This window comes from Penicillium solitum, assembly GCF_028829755.1.
Source record: "Penicillium solitum strain IBT 25940 chromosome Unknown utg000001l_segment0_segment0, whole genome shotgun sequence".
Classification (NCBI taxonomy): domain Eukaryota; kingdom Fungi; phylum Ascomycota; class Eurotiomycetes; order Eurotiales; family Aspergillaceae; genus Penicillium; species Penicillium solitum.
This window is the reverse complement of record NW_027072121.1, coordinates 3,823,002-3,838,374: the sequence shown is the minus strand read 5'-3', so window position 1 is coordinate 3,838,374 and position 15,373 is coordinate 3,823,002. Positions and strand designations below refer to the sequence as shown.

The window sequence follows — 15,373 nt, the reverse complement described above, 5'->3', positions numbered from 1 at the left end:
CATGGGAGGGTTTTGACGCCTATGAACATCGACTGGGGTGTCACAGGTATAGTAGTCCTTCCAAGTCTTTTAAGAAGGAAGAGGTAAAAGGCATGCAAGAATTTACAAGTCGGCGCAAAGCAAATTCCGTCTGCGGTCGGCACGGTCGGAACTGTCGTAAACACGAAGTATGCTATTTGAGGAGGCATCTTCTTAGGCCATTGGCATTTCGGTGGAAAGGTGCTTGGGGAATACTTCATTTTGAATATATTCAGAGATGAAAGGACCTTGAGAAATGTAAGAAGGAGCACATTTCATTTGGTCTTAACTAGTGATTTAACTGATGATTCAACTCAATCCTGACGTCGATCTTTATGGTCAACCAAATTTCGGGCTTAGGCAGAGGACCATTGACCATTCCAATATGCGCATCTGTTCGCCGGGGATGTATAAATGAAAGTGAGAGATAAGTAGAAAAGGATCTGCCATGGTTGAAAGACAGCCCCGAAGGCGTTGAGGAATTATAACTGAAAGCATCTCCTCCTTCCCTTCGAGTATCCGAGTATCCGCGCAACATTCACCAATGATCAATGCACATATAATCAAAGGGTGACAGCGCATGCACTCAAGATACCGGATTCCTCAGCCAAAGCAGCAGTAACATGAGCAGGAACTCCTCTGTCAATGCCGAGGATCATCAGGGCTTCCTTCAATGATTGACCCTTTGCAGCTGGTTCTTTAGAGCCTTCATCTGCGGCAAGATACTTCTTTGAGCTTTCATTGATAGCCAGCTTGGTTGACACAGGTGCAACAGCCATGAAGTTGATATTGACACCCTCTTGACCAAGAATATTACCCACGACACCAATCTTCCCCGGTGAATCGTAGTTCTCACAAATCAACAAGTTCCCCTCTGGTTCAAAAGAGGCTTCAAATCGACCCAGGCGAGTGATCAGTGGCTGATCACCAGAGCAGGTGCCAGAAATAATTCGCTGGGGTTGATCTGGAATTGATCCAGTGGAGATGTCACCGGAAGCTGGGGCGCGGGACGATGCCCGAGAAGGTGGACGTGCAACAAGAGTGACTAGCGACGAATAGGACGAGTGGTCGGACGGGTCACGGGAGTGCTGCTCTGAGACAAAGATACCACGTTCGCGAGCCACCAGCTCAGCGTTGACAATATTAATGTTGAGTTCCTCTGTGCTGCTAATAGGAGCAAGAAGACCCTTGATCAAAGCGGCGAAGAGCGGCTTCGTGTTATTGACGCTAGCTAACTCGCCTTGGTAGATCAGATCAAAGGTGTTTCTGCCCATTGCTCCGCCAAGAGAAGCGGCATAGTGCTGAGTATACAGGCTGCCCAGCTTTTCAACCAGGCGTACAAATGGTTGTAACTTCTTGTATTCCTCGGGTAGGATGAGAGGAGCATTGACAGCGCTCCGCGGCAACGATCCTTGCAGGATTTCAAGCACCTGTTCGCACACATCAACTGACACATTCTCTTGTGCCTCTACTGTGGACGCACCAAGGTGTGGTGTAACAACTGCTCGTGGGTGGGCGATTAGTCGTGCTGCAGATGAATCAGGAGCAGGAGGCTCTGAGGTGAACACATCAATGGCAGCACCGGCAAGATGGCCTGACTCCAGTGCCGCGAGAAGTGCATCCTCATCAAATGTTCCTCCCCGTGCTACATTCAATACCCGAGCACCTGGCTTCAGTTGTGCCAGTTCGGCTTCCGCAACCATTCCCCGAGTTGAGGCAATGAGAGGTGTATGAATCGTTAGGAAGTCAGCAGATGCGAGCAGCTCCGGGAGCGAAGATACAAGGGCAACCGAAGCCGACGCCGCAACCGCCGAAGATGCATATGGATCGAGAGCATTCACATTCATGCCCAAACCCTTGGCCAGTCGTGCTACTGTCAATCCCACTAGTACATTGCACGGTCAAACCATGTTCCCCAAACAAGTCAATTGAGGAATAGCTTACCTTTTCCCAGACCAATAATTGACAATGTCTTCCCCTTGACTTCGACGCCGACGAATTTACTTCGTTCCCATTTCCCATCTTTGAGACTAGCACAGCTCTCGGGAATTTTCCTCGCCATGGCCATCATCAATGCAATTGTATGCTCAGCTGCTGCGCCAATATTCCCCGAAGGCGAGTTAACGACCACAATTCCAAGCTTCGTAGCTTCCACGACATCTAAACACCAGTCAATCATAAACCCCAGCGAACCACAAGATTCAAACTTACCAACATTGTCAACCCCAACACCAGCGCGTGCTACAACCTTTAGGTTCTTTGCAGCTCACAGCACAGTGGCAGTGACTTTGGTCTCAGAGCGAACGAGAAGGGCATCGTAATCGGGGATTATCTGGAATAATTCCTCGGCACTGAGACCCTTTCGCTCGTGGACATCCAGCAAGCTGCGCAGAAGAGCCAGTCCATCTGGCGACAGCTTTTCTGGCACAAGAACCTTAGGGCGAGAAGCTGTTAGAAGAGGCATGATTCAATTGTTTCAACTGAGGGGAAATACAGAGACAAGTCCAGTTTTAAGGCATTGTATTACTCCCCGCGGCAGGCGCGCTCTCGGATTTCTTCCTCCTTTGTCCAATCATCCTCTATACGACCTTGGGAAATATGTACACCTGGACAGAACGCGGGGTACAACCACCATGATTGGAGAGAATCCTTCTACAAGGTACCCTCAGGACTAGGGACTCTCGATCCGAGTATGCCAAGTCAACCCCATTGGTCCATCCTATACGCAGATCCTCCCGTCATACTTGCGCTCTCATTTACCATATTCTCCTAGACATCAATGTCATTTGTTTAGGGCCAAATTATCTCCCTTTCAAATAATATACCCTTGTTTTTAATTGCTTTCCGCTGAGCAGGCACCGTTTCTAGGAATTGGGGGGGGGGCCCTCTGGAAGATCAGCAATTGTCGGGTAACAAGAGACTCGAATGCCCTCTAAAACCCCATTCGGCTGTGTGGTCAACGAGAAAAGCAATATCAATCCCAGAGATATGTACGGGCGACTAAGTATGCCATTGGTTCATAACTCTCTCATTGGTTCATATTGCCAGGCATTAATTTAGACTCTTACTTTACAAGTATGCAAAGGTATATCCCGGCCAGGGATAGGAGACTAATTATATAGTCTGAGGTTATATGTAGAAAAGTCTCTTATATAGAATATGTTTTTTTTGTCACCCTCGTATATATCTAAAAAGATAGCTCAAAGGCTCTCTAAAAGGTATCGGCGAGGCTTGCTAGGTAACATCATGATTCCCTTGACGAATGAAAGCTTGCACCACAGTCTCTCAACACCCATTGGTAGTGTGAACTCATAATACGGAATACATCGTCCACGTCGTTACGCCAAGTGTTAGTAGGAGGCTTGTTGCCACCGTGGTATTCTTGATTCACGACGCAGAGTGACACAGCAAACCCCTTTTTTTATTGCGAGACTACCGACAGGCGAAGGGTTACTGACAATGAGTCTGGAGTACAGGGTTTTACTCTAAGCGAGAGATACTGGATAGTTTTAATTTGACCTCCAGGGTTGTATTTATAAATAGGGGCAGAATGTTAGGAATTATCCCGAAGTCCTACCCGTTGGGTTATCCAAGGTCATCCCATCTTCACCTACATTTTGAGTCAATCAGGTCTTCAATTCATCTCATTCAAATCTTTTTGTAAATGACTCTCTTCTATCCTTTTTTAAAAATCGGTCACAATTATGGGATCATGCCTATCGATTAGAGTCGATAGAGTCGATCCCTGAAACGGTTGTTCCCCGCTGATTTGGACGTTTTTCTTGGCAAAATGTTCTCGACGCCAATGAAACAATCTCCTAGGGCTGACAGCCTCTCTCAATTCCCCCCTTCAAATCAACTCTACTCAACTCTACTCAATTTCAACTCGGCTCAACTCGGCTCGATCCAGCTTCATGAAACTCGAAGCCGAAAAATGGGAACATAAACCACATGAACCTTTCATCTGCCCCGTGATGACATCTTATCGGTCTTGACACACCATGGTGGGAGTTCCGCATAGTACAGGCTGTGCCCTGTGTCGCGAGCGACGGATCAAGGTAAATATGCACCCAAGTATAAAATCGAGCTATCGGGCTAACGAAGTCCCCAGTGCGACGAGGCAGCCCCGGAGTGCAGCCAGTGTCGGAAATATGGTCGTGCCTGTCCGGGCTACAGGCGAACCTTCCGCTTCCAAGACGAAGGCCCCAACCTCGCTCGACGACACCGCTCCAACACCCGACGGAAGGGGAGAGGCGCATCGGCTGGCCCAATCGCGTCCGCTACATCGTCAACCCGAACTGACCGATCGCCCCCCGCACGCGATGACTCCGCTACCGCTGCAGACGTGGTGCGCGGCAACGCGATTGCCCTCATACAACGACACTCCTCCTTGGGTGGCTGGGATGAAAAAGTGTCGCCGTCCCTGGTGCGCAAGTCGTTCCGTGCCGCACAGCCACAATTATTTCTCGACTTCATCGGCACGTCGTTTCCGACCCTCTATTATCATAATCGGTTCCGGTCTGGAAATGCGCCCGGGTTCGCCGAATATATCGTCATGAATTTCGGCGGCGATTCTTACTTTGACTACGCGGTTTGCTGCTTGAGCTCTGTCTATTTAGCACACTTGACTCAAGATAAAGCTCTCCTCCAAGCAAGTCGACAAATGTACTCGAAGTCGCTGCGTGAGGTTATCCGGGCCATCCCAAAAGCTAACCACGCAAAGTCTGACAACATGCTATGTACCTCCATCATTCTCAGTGTCTTTGAAATGTACGCGCAAACCACGCCTGACGCCTGGGTCGTGCACTCCGATGGCGTCAAGCGGCTGATGATAAGCCGAGGCCCAGAAGCGCACGGGACAGGGTTCGGAAAATGGTGCTGGATTGCATTCCGCGGCTTCCTCGTCGCCACAGCAGTTTATGAGGGCAAACCCTGCTTTCTAGACCAAGAGGAATGGCAATCCTACGCGGCGAAAGTCAGGACGGAAGACTGCCAGAAGCCCGGCGACTGGTCTGCATACGGAGAAATATCCGACCTGGCTTTCATGGAAATCGCCAAATGCCCGCGGTATATCAGCGAGACCCGGGATCTGCTTTCAATGCCGACTGAGCCAGACTCAACTTTGATCACAAATCTCATCGGGCGCATACATGACACTTCCCGTCGGCTGCGCTCGCTCGCCGCCGAGCTCCGGTGCTGTATCAATGCGCACAGTCAGCGCGAGCAAGGTATCGTTCAGCGACCCGGATCCTTTATAGGCCCCGTGCCAGAGATCTTCCCAGACACCGGTCCAGCGCTGCTCCTCAATGGAGCAGAAAATATGCTAGAGACGCTCCAGCAGCTCTCCAACCGTCTTGGAGACCGATTACGCTTTACTCTCGTCGATTCGCCAGACTCGACTGTCGTCACGCCACCAAGCAGTGGTAGTGAATATTCCATACCCTCTGATTCTGGGACGTCGAAGAGCTTCACCCTCCCCTATCGGATTCACTCGGAGCTTGGACAGGGTCCGTCGAGGACATCTGATCCACATGATCCCCGTGCTGTGATCTGGTTGGATCGCGTAGCGTCGTCGATGGGTGTCCTCGGCGCCAAGGTTGTCCCGGGTGATCCCTCAAGTGCTTCAGTACAGATGGACAGCTCATCACCTGAAATATTGGAATTGCCGTAGTCAACGGTGGTTCTTGTATTGACATGAAATGTGATGAGAGTATATGACTGCCCCTAGCCGGTCTAGGATGAACCTCCCCTACCACACAACACTACACACAACATTACACCTCTATTTCTCTCCCCAGTATGAACAAAGGAACAACTCAGATATCCAATTTTGATGCATAATCTCGGCGTATATAAGTATGGAGTTATCAAATGCAATCACATCTAAAAAAAAAACCACTTCAATAAATGCTATCACCATCCTAATAATCCAAAGACTCCTCAAGCAAATTCCTCAACTCACCCCTCTCAGCCTCCAACTCCTTACTCAAATTCGGCGCGAGCATAAGCACCCGCTGCTGCGGAATAGTCCCCTCAACCAACCCCTCCAAATCCGCAGCCTTGAATCCTAGATCCTTCAACCCACGCGGCTGATCACCAAGCGTAACAAGGAACTTCGCAATCGCCTCCCCAAGCACCTCACCCGCACTCTCACGCTTAACATTCGAAATATCCACACCAAACGCCTCAGCCGCAGCAAGATGGCGATCAGGATTCGACGCCGCGGTAAAGCGGAAGACAGCAGGCGCAGTAACAGCCACGGAAACACCGTGCGGGATAATGGGGTGATCGACCTCATAGCCCGCATGCTTATAACCCGGGTTCTGACTGGAGATGGGGTAACTCATACCGTGGCAGAGATGAACACCTGCATTTCCGAAGCCGACGCCGGCAAGCGTAGCAGCGAGCAACATCTCCGACTGTGCTTCGTGGTCGTTTGGATCGCGGACTGCGCGCGGCAGATACTTGACTGTTGAGCGGAGGGCGGAGAGGGAGAAGATATCGGAGATGGGGTTTGCGCCTTGGTAGGCGGGTCTGTTGATGGGGTTTGTTGGACGGGGGGTGCGCTCGTTGTATGGGATTGCGGTCCAGGATTCGAGGGAGTGGCAGAGGACGTCGAGGCCTGAAGCGGCGTGCACGGCTGAGGGCATGGTGCGGGTGTTAAGCGGGTCGCAGATTCCGAGGGTTGGTTTTAGGTTTCGGTGGGCGATGCCGGTTTTGGCTTTCTTGGAGACTAGGTCGAAGATGGCGGTGCCTGTTGTCTCGGAGCCTGTGCCTGCTGTTGTTGGGACCGCGACGAGGGGGAGGAGGGTTCTGTCTACTGGGCGGCCTTTGCCCAAGGGTGCGTTGACGAAGTCGAGGAAGTCTGCTTCGGGGAAGACGGTGTATAGGTTCATCAGTTTGGCCGTGTCGATTACGGATCCGCCGCCTGTTTTGGTGTTAGTTTGTGTATAGCAAGGGGTCAGGGTAAGGGAGATGTACCGACGGCTAGGAAGGCATCGGGCTTATAGGGCTTAGCGAAAGCGATAGCCTCTTTTATACTTAATTCGAAAACATGTTAGTACATATACAACAGCTACGGTTGAAGCTTGGGGTTGACTTACGAGCTATCCTTGGGCTCAGTGCGAACTTTGTCAAAGATAGTAAACTCAATCCCCTCACGGGTAAGGCCTTCAACAGCCTGCTTCATAGCATCAAGCTTGGCCACATTGGAATCAGTGACAATGCACACGCGCTTCGCGCCAAGGTTGGTAAAGTCCATTCCGACCTCCTTGGTCGCGCCGGGTCCGAAACGAATGCTGGACGCGGCCATCTCGAAAGCATACTCCTTCTCGCGCGAGCGGTCCACGGGTGTGGACATGCGGCGCTTCACATGGTTTAGCAGAGAGGGGGTCTGCTGGTGGTTATGGTGGTGGTTGGGGTTCCTATGACATGGGCAATTGGGTGGGTGGCTGTATTGCACTGTGCGTAGCAAGTTCAGGGCGCGATTGGCCGCCGAGGGGGCAACTCTGATTGCTGGAGAAACCATTGCTCTGTGTGTTCTTTAAACTTTGTCAGAATGAGAAGAGAAAGAGGGTGAAGTTGAAGTTGAAGTAGTAAAAAGGTCAAGAGACTCGGCAGATGAAATGTGGGACAAATTGGGGAAATGCGGGGAAATGCCCCGGACTTCTGGCCGAGGTGACTGTTCTCTGACGATGATCCCTTACTTTGACTTACTTTGACTTACTCTCACTTATATTAATATATAATATATATTTGGGGAAATCACCACATCTCATCTAATATATTCTCTTAGGTTTCCCCAAAATGGAGAAACTGGGACCCAATTGCTCTCTATTCCCTTGAATATCCTACTACCGAGGTCGAAACCCGCCGATCATGACATCTACAACTATATATCCTCCGTGATACGCAATAAGAATGAATAATGAAACACCAAAAGTCGAATAATTCAATTGAGCAACACTATCGTATCCACCTCGCGCATATCCAAAAGCAAGAACAATCTCCAAAGATAATTTCCATTCTCCCATCCCTTATCATTCCCCAAACCTCCAATCTCTCAACAAAGCGACAAGACCAAATCCGTCGAAGCATCAACAGCCCTGACCTGACTTCCAGCAGGCGGAACCCCATCCTTCCAAGAAATCAAGGGCTCAGAGGGCGTAAGACTCACCGGGTAACCCTCAAACGGATCCCCAAAGACATCAGAGAGATCATACCACAGCTTATCCTGTCTCAGGCCCCGTTCCTTTGTGGAGGAAAGGTTGTACGCAAAGATCATCTGCGGGGCACTCGTATACAGCCCATCACGGTCGGTGCTGATCTTGATTGCGATGCCACCGGTGTCTGTGTTCTCGCGGAAGACCTCGCTATACTCGTCGTTCGGGAGTAGAGTTTGCTCGGGTAGAACCGTGGATGCAACGGACCAGAGGTAGACTGGGAACTTGCAGTTGTTGTGCACTATCGCATGGCCCAGATCTCGGTGTTTAGGTGGTGGCGTGCTCATTGGTCTCGATGGGCCACTGCTTGAGGAGGGGAAGGCACTGTAAGAGATGTCTCTTGCGCCTTGGTGGTTGTTGTGGATTGTTGGGGTCGACAGAGCGATGGTAGTGACCGAGAGAAGAGGGAGGATAGTAGAGAGATACATCTTGCTCGGCTGATTGTAGAGCTGTTGGAATACTCTGTAGTTGTGTCTTGTGTTAGAATCAGGAATTGGAACGGCTTTATATAGGCGTTTTCTGTGCCTGCATATGATATCATTCCATTTGTTGCTGTGCTGCACTATGAGTCTAGACCGTTGGATCTAATTCCTCACGGCAAGATGCTTCTAGGTAGTTGCTATGAAACTTGGCTTAGGGGAAATTAGACGCCAATGTTATGTTGTGCAATGTAGATGTGGCGCAAATTGAAGGGGTGTGAAACTATCACAATGTAGTAGTCAAATAAGACCCCATCTAATTGTCCAACGGAAACATATCAAGAATGTCACCATTTCCCTATTTGGTGCTCATGTTCACCTTGTATCCCCAGAGAAGGACTGCATGATTTCCGGGATTCCCAGTTGCAACGAGGAATGTATGGGCCTTTAATTTTATATCGTACATATGTGGAGGATAGGATGGGAAGGGCCAAACCATCGGATGTATTACTCGTATCAGATCGAAGATATTGAAGAATGTGACTAGCCTGCTACCTCTAGGTATAATGGTTAAAAAGTATGAAGCAAGTTCTATGTACATACAAAATAGTCATCGACCAGACTAAGCTGAAGGACTATGCTCCTTCAACAACCTTAATAGTCAGTTACACCCGTTGACGGCATGACACACCCTGGATACACAAGCAGATACTACCATCTGAAACACCAAACCTGATCGAAATGAAAAACCCCGTGGCTAGGGCAACTGTGGCGTTCTAGACATTCATGCTTTAATTGAAGAATGTGAGCTTTTTATAGCGGAGACCATACGGAAAATTCTTTTGAGTTTGAAACCGCCGAGGAATGTCGGATAGAGAACTTCAGTAGCCGATAATAGAGGTACAACCACCTGCCAGAAGGGCCTGCTCTGCTACGGAAAACAAATTTCAGGAACAGGACAAACTCAGGGTAGTTCTGTGGCACGCTGAATGGTCGGTCGGTCGCTCACTTGAGACTTCCCCGGCATGTCTGGTGTCTATTCATCGTGAGACAGACCTAACGGTTCTGTGTGGCATACTAAAAGGTTGAGAGATGTAACACCATGCTGTCATTCAGACTGGAGGACCTGAGAATATCGCTATCTCGGCGTTTGATCAGTCCGGCAGTTCAGCTAGAAAACTAAGGATTGACGTGGCTGGATGAGATCTAGATCTAGTCAAGTATCATCACTCTGCCTACATGTAGGACAGGTTTCCAGCTCTTCAAAATTTAGCTTAAGATCAAAATGTGCCAGGAAAGCAATTGTATATTCAAATGATGTCAAGTATGTACAGGAAGAAAGCAATGATGTAATATGTGTGACCAAACCACCCTCCAGAAAAATCCTGAATAGGAAGGCCTGCTCAGAATGAGACAACCTCCGAGGTACCGAGAACGGTGGTACCCCTGCGAGCGACAACCTGAACGAAATTGGTAGGAGGATCGACAATAGTAGCAGAAGTCTCGAAACCACTGCGCTTAGCTGTGGCGATCTGAGTGTTGTTGGTAGAGGTGGCAGAAGAAGCCATGTATACGACCCAGTTGTCATATTCGGTAGCGCCATTCCAACTCATGTAAACGGTGGCACCGGAGCTGGTCTTGTTGACCGACACGGAGGGTTTCCAAAAGGGAGTAGCAGTCCACTGGTAGCGGTAGCCACGGTAAGATGCAACAGCGTTGTCGTCACCGAACTGAGCGCTTAAAACGACGTTACCGTCACCGTCAAACTCCTTGACCTTGGAAATGGAGCCGTAGGCTAGGAAGACATGGCTGTCCACCTCACTGAGGAGCTGGTAGCTGCCCTGGCTAACGGAGTGGACGGGGTCGTTGGGGTCAGTCAGAGAGCGGAGACCGGTAACTGTCTTCTTGTTCAGGTCAACGGCCAGACTGATGCCAGTGGTCTCCGACTCTTCGTCGGTCGGGGTGTTGGCGTTGTTAAACAAGTTCAGGATGAGCCCGTTGTCGGTCTCGTTGTAAACGCGCATGTCGTGTTGCCACGAGAATCCGGCATTGCCAATCTGCTTGAAGTCGGCGCCGTCTTCGCCGCTCACCTGCCACATCACGCTGCCATTTTGAGACAGATAATAACCTGACCACATGTGGCGCAGCGATACAAAATAGCCCTTATTGGTGGTGGCGATGGAGTTGATGTGGTAGGCATCATAAGGGGCATCCTGGGTACCGACATCCTTTCCGAGACCCTGGTGGGAAGTTGTCAGGGGAATGTCAGCCTCATGGTCAAGTGCACTCCATGAGTGCAGCACCTGGTTGGTAGGAATATCGATCTCATAGAATTGGCTGTCCAGCATCCACTGGGAGGAGGTACCGTTAATGGAAGTCAGGTCGTGCTGAGTGACATTGTAGGCGGTGCAAATGAGAGTGTTGCGCGAAGTAATGTGGCTCTCATGCATGTCACAGTATGAGTCCTTGCTTGAGCCGTCCGGAGTAACAAAGTCACCGGTCAGTTGGACGGTGTATATCTCCTTGTAGGTATCATCAAGGATGTGCACCGTTCCATAGCCGTAGCCGATGGACATCATGTCTCCGGCCCAGAAGGTGATAACATCCTTGCCGAAGAGCTTTTGCACCATGAAATTGGCAGTCACCTCTTCCGGACCTTCGTACACTAGGTCACCCGCATCATCGTAAATGAGCGCAGCGGAGCCAGCGTCCTGAACATCTCCACGAGGACCCAGGAAGATGTAGCCGGGATCGGTAGTTCCGGTCTTGTTGACTTCGAGCTTCGGCGGCTCGAATTCCATCGAGCTGTAAGTTGAATAGTCCCATGCAATGACTTGAAGAGACAGAGCCAGGGCGCTGCCTGCCGTGTACAACCACGGAGCCATATCGATCAAAGATCCAGAAAAGAACGACTAAAAAGGAGTATACAATATACCACAGTGAAGGAACGTTGAAGTAAATGAATGACTGCAGTAGGGTCGATCAGGGGTGATTTGAGATCTCAATACGACAGGTCTTTTCAAGATCTTTTCAACTTTTCAACTAAAAGAACAAGCCTTTAAGAAATCCGAGCCCTGAAGATCATTACCCTTGTACCGAGCCGAGTGGGTTGCGATGAAGCCATTGTCCAACCAGGTCGGCCAACAACTTCCACCTTCTGCCGAATTGTGGGACTATGAATAAATATTCTTGCCCATCGTCATTTCTCCACATGTAATCACGATTCATTGCGAGAGGCATGTTCCGGAGTAATTGACCTCAGCATGGGAACTAACAAAAGAGTATACATCGTAGTGAGAACCTCGCCGACCAAGATACGGCAGTTGCCCGACCACAGTAAAATGATTGATTTGAGCGATCTGCATGACGATCAATTGTGGTTTCCCTGTGTGAGTTTTGGGTGGAAATTCTCGGCAGCTGTGGCGGCAACGTGGGATTGCCCTCTTTTTTGACGTGTGGGGTTTCTTTCATATTTGAAGGTAGTTCACCAAAGAGACATGATTACCATAAGGGCCTGGTAACAAAGTTAGTACATCTTCTTGGCTTATTAGCCTTACCTTTCTCAACACAACAAAGGGGGTCAAGATGCTCGCGCGAATGTTGATGTGGGATGACTTTCTTCCGGGTGGTACGTCATTGTCCTCTGATGGGATCTGCTTATGTAGTTCTAGCAAACAATAGCATCAACCAAATAAATTCCAAACATCCACACGCATATTGTCAATATTTATAGGTAGGAACGACAGTAAGAAATGTGAAGATTGCCTCACATCTTCGCAGCTCAACGCGAGCAAAACCTATATAAGCAATGGGCTACTCTATACTCTTTTTAGGATGCGATATTATAATAATAGACCAAATCGACCGATTCCTAATTCAATCTTTAAATGCAGCTTCTAGTGAGTTTAGAGCAAGCCAGACCCTGCCAGTTTCCACATTAAACTAAGTGAGTTCTCAGTGCAAAGTCATTTTGCCAAACAGAGAGGTCTGCAAAGTGAGAGACGTCGAAATCCATGGTTGATTGAGAGATGAGGGTGTTATTGAAGCTAATTATAAACTACTCAATAATTTGACCGGGACTGTACCGAAGATGACTCGGCCATATTGCACCCCTTGTCGTGCAGTGTTATGCCGAGACTTACGACGGCAAGAATTGCAATCATTGCAACCATTTGCACAAGCCCTGTGAATCAGTACGTTGTGGTTATGGCCTCTGTCTACTTCCAGTAGTGATTCGTGCCAACATCACCTGTTTTAGGTTCCCGAGGGTATTGAAGGAAACCGCTATGAACTCCTCGCTTGCCTTTCTTGGGCTGAACAGTTTTGGGCCAACAATAGCGGTGGGTTTGGCCATGGACCGGCGGGTGGTCTACTCAACTTCTGGTGCAGATGGTAAGGAGATCTCCAACGCACCTTGGCGATGTACCCTCAATAACTAAACATATGCTTAGGCCCAATTTCTAACAAAATTCCTGGCTGGAAGCCCACCGCATACACGAATGCAATCGCCAGTGGAGCCAAAAGGTACGACATCAAAGAGGCCGATATCACTGCAAACCCCCCTCCAAATCGCGCCGTGGTTCTTAATAAGGAGGACACAGGCGTCTGTGATGTTGCGGTGAATAGAGACCAAGTCTCTCTGCGCCGCCACCTCCGCAAGGACCCCGGAGCAAGTAAGGATCTACCCTTTATATGCTTGTTATATGCCTAATATATGCTAGCAATGAGGCTACAATATAGCTATCATGCCTACGTGACAGCAGAAGTCGCACCTGAAGATTATCGCCGGACAGAACAGCGGGCCAGCAACTCCGAGGCTAGCAATGCGGAGACCAGTAACGAGGAACACGAGGATGAAGGCGAAGTCGAGGAGCATGATGCAGAATAGGTCTTAGGGATAAGGAGAAGCCAGTACTGATTGATCGCCTCTTAAGATATGCATAACATATGGATGAAATAAGGAAAAATGCAAAAAGAAACCTCTGTTGGACCCTTCATATCTGCTCTACAATTCATGAATAAATGCTATCTCTCACCCACAAAGAGTGTAAATGGTTCTAGATTTTTTCGACCTTCTTGTAAGGATATGTAGAACATATACTTAACATATGAAATAATAAAAAACAAAAAATAGTAAAAAAATGCCCTATGTTGGATCCTTTATATCTATCTACACTACAATTTATGAATAATATGGAAAAGTCGTCTGTACGGTTTATGCTTTTTTAGTGCTTCGTACTTTGTACATTGTGGAGTAATATTCTCTAGCCAATGCCCATCCCATCCTTCTACCATAACACCGAGAAGAAAAGAATACGCAAGAAAGACATCAGAGTGTTATCTTACATATAACATTCCTTATGAATTAGATTTCAAGGTTATTAACGTCCCACGTTGTTAAGGTCCCACGTTAAGGACAAAGGTCACATGCGCATCCGAGTGCGCTCGTATATCTCCACCGGGAATGGATCCCACGAGTGGATATTCCATGCAAGACGGGTAATTGCAGGATTAGCGGGGAGTGGCAGTGTATTGGGCTGAAATATTACCAATATAGAGGTGCAGTTGAGTGCCTGGTTCCAATTATTCCACTAGGCATGGTGAAAGAGGCTTCAAATTGTTCAATTTTATGATATCTTGGGTCATTCCCCGCGCCATCGCCAATATTTGACGCATATTGTTGACGTTGGATACATAGGAGCGTCGTATGTTGGAGACTCGGGTGAATGGCCCGTTTGACTAATAGCGCAAACTTTGGTTATTTCCACTGGAGGACCTCGGGAACTGCATGTGCTGGGATAATTAACAATTAGTAACATGAACATGTGGACCGAGCAATGATATTCTATTTTGGAGGGTAATTGATGAAGAGAACAAGTGTATATGTTGAAATATGAAAGATGTCATTCCATTGACTAAAGCTCGGGTCGAATAACCCTACAAAGTACATCGCCGAGCGACCAGTTAGGAGACGTTAGAGACGGAGAAATAGCGGGAAAACAAAGGGGCTGTCTGTTGACTGCTTGTCCTTTTGAATTCTTTATGTTCGTTATGTTGTCAATATTCTTTGTGGTTGAGTTCCTCATTGTGTATTTTGGATCCTTCTGTGGTGTGTTAATAGTAAAACTAGCGTTCTATGTGCCTTATTATTTTGTCCTTGATTAACTTCAAATCCAAAACAAACGGGAAATTAAAACCTTGGAAACAATCAACATCGTGCAGTAGCTCGGATCGCCATGAATCCCCATAAACGCCACCTCCGTTTCTCCGCACATACGACTCATCGCGGGGACAAACTCTCCTCGTCTCCGGGGATTTTCCGGGGTTCTTCCAAGGCAATGCGAGATGACCTGGACAAAAACGAATAAAGGAATAGACCTAAAATTAAGACATGTTTTTTCGCCATCCAAAGATGTTAATGCGTTGAACCTTTGAGTTTCTCAACTCCCCTATTCCCAACCCCTGTAGAACCCAATGACGGTAGACCATCTAGTGGCGTCGCCAGTTACTTTTTTTTGTGGATTGAATTAACCAAATAAGACAAGGAATAACTTACGCTAATGGCCGTGCTTATGAAAGTTACAAATTAATAAATTATCACTCTCCTTCCATCTTCATTTTGGAACCCTAATGATGTTGCACCTATGTGCGAGATAGAGACGGCTCTTTTTTGGTGACTGGACTTCATGAAGTTTGCGTTTGATTTATTTCCTA

The 15,373-nt window shown here is 48.4% G+C and overlaps 6 protein-coding genes across 6 annotated transcripts; 2 read left to right on the top strand and 4 right to left on the bottom strand.

Annotated features, from left to right (window-relative positions):
• Positions 1–581: 581 nt before the first annotated feature.
• N7455_001477 (uncharacterized protein) lies at positions 582–2,482 on the bottom strand (the record flags this gene model as incomplete). The annotated part of the gene is given in 4 exon segments (XM_065604007.1): positions 582–1,903; positions 1,963–2,178; positions 2,230–2,275; positions 2,294–2,482. 4 exon segments carry the CDS (start codon positions 2,480–2,482, stop codon positions 582–584), a joined length of 1,773 nt encoding a protein of 590 aa, XP_065462498.1.
• Positions 2,483–4,019: 1,537 nt separating this feature from the next.
• N7455_001476 (Zn(II)2Cys6 transcription factor) lies at positions 4,020–5,689 on the top strand (the record flags this gene model as incomplete). Its single annotated transcript, XM_040951897.2, has 2 exons — positions 4,020–4,076; positions 4,130–5,689. 2 exons carry the CDS (start codon positions 4,020–4,022, stop codon positions 5,687–5,689), a joined length of 1,617 nt encoding a protein of 538 aa, XP_040818468.2.
• A 250-nt stretch (positions 5,690–5,939) lies between these two features.
• On the bottom strand, positions 5,940–7,546 carry N7455_001475 (hydroxyacid-oxoacid transhydrogenase; the record flags this gene model as incomplete). Its single annotated transcript, XM_040951040.2, has 3 exons — positions 5,940–6,946; positions 7,000–7,058; positions 7,122–7,546. The coding sequence occupies 3 exons, from the start codon at positions 7,544–7,546 to the stop codon at positions 5,940–5,942; spliced, it is 1,491 nt and encodes a 496-aa protein (XP_040818626.2).
• Positions 7,547–8,080: 534 nt separating this feature from the next.
• N7455_001474 (Bys1 family protein) lies at positions 8,081–8,668 on the bottom strand (the record flags this gene model as incomplete). The annotated part of the gene is made up of 1 exon (XM_040951563.2): positions 8,081–8,668. The coding sequence occupies one exon, from the start codon at positions 8,666–8,668 to the stop codon at positions 8,081–8,083; it is 588 nt and encodes a 195-aa protein (XP_040818518.1).
• Positions 8,669–10,062: 1,394 nt separating this feature from the next.
• On the bottom strand, positions 10,063–11,544 carry N7455_001473 (arylsulfotransferase family protein; the record flags this gene model as incomplete). The annotated part of the gene is made up of 1 exon (XM_040950903.2): positions 10,063–11,544. One exon carries the CDS (start codon positions 11,542–11,544, stop codon positions 10,063–10,065), a length of 1,482 nt encoding a protein of 493 aa, XP_040818103.2.
• Positions 11,545–13,011: 1,467 nt separating this feature from the next.
• Positions 13,012–13,547, top strand: N7455_001472 (uncharacterized protein; the record flags this gene model as incomplete). The annotated part of the gene is made up of 3 exons (XM_040951231.2): positions 13,012–13,051; positions 13,111–13,332; positions 13,381–13,547. The coding sequence occupies 3 exons, from the start codon at positions 13,012–13,014 to the stop codon at positions 13,545–13,547; spliced, it is 429 nt and encodes a 142-aa protein (XP_040817938.2).
• Between the last annotated feature and the right edge of the window lie 1,826 nt (positions 13,548–15,373).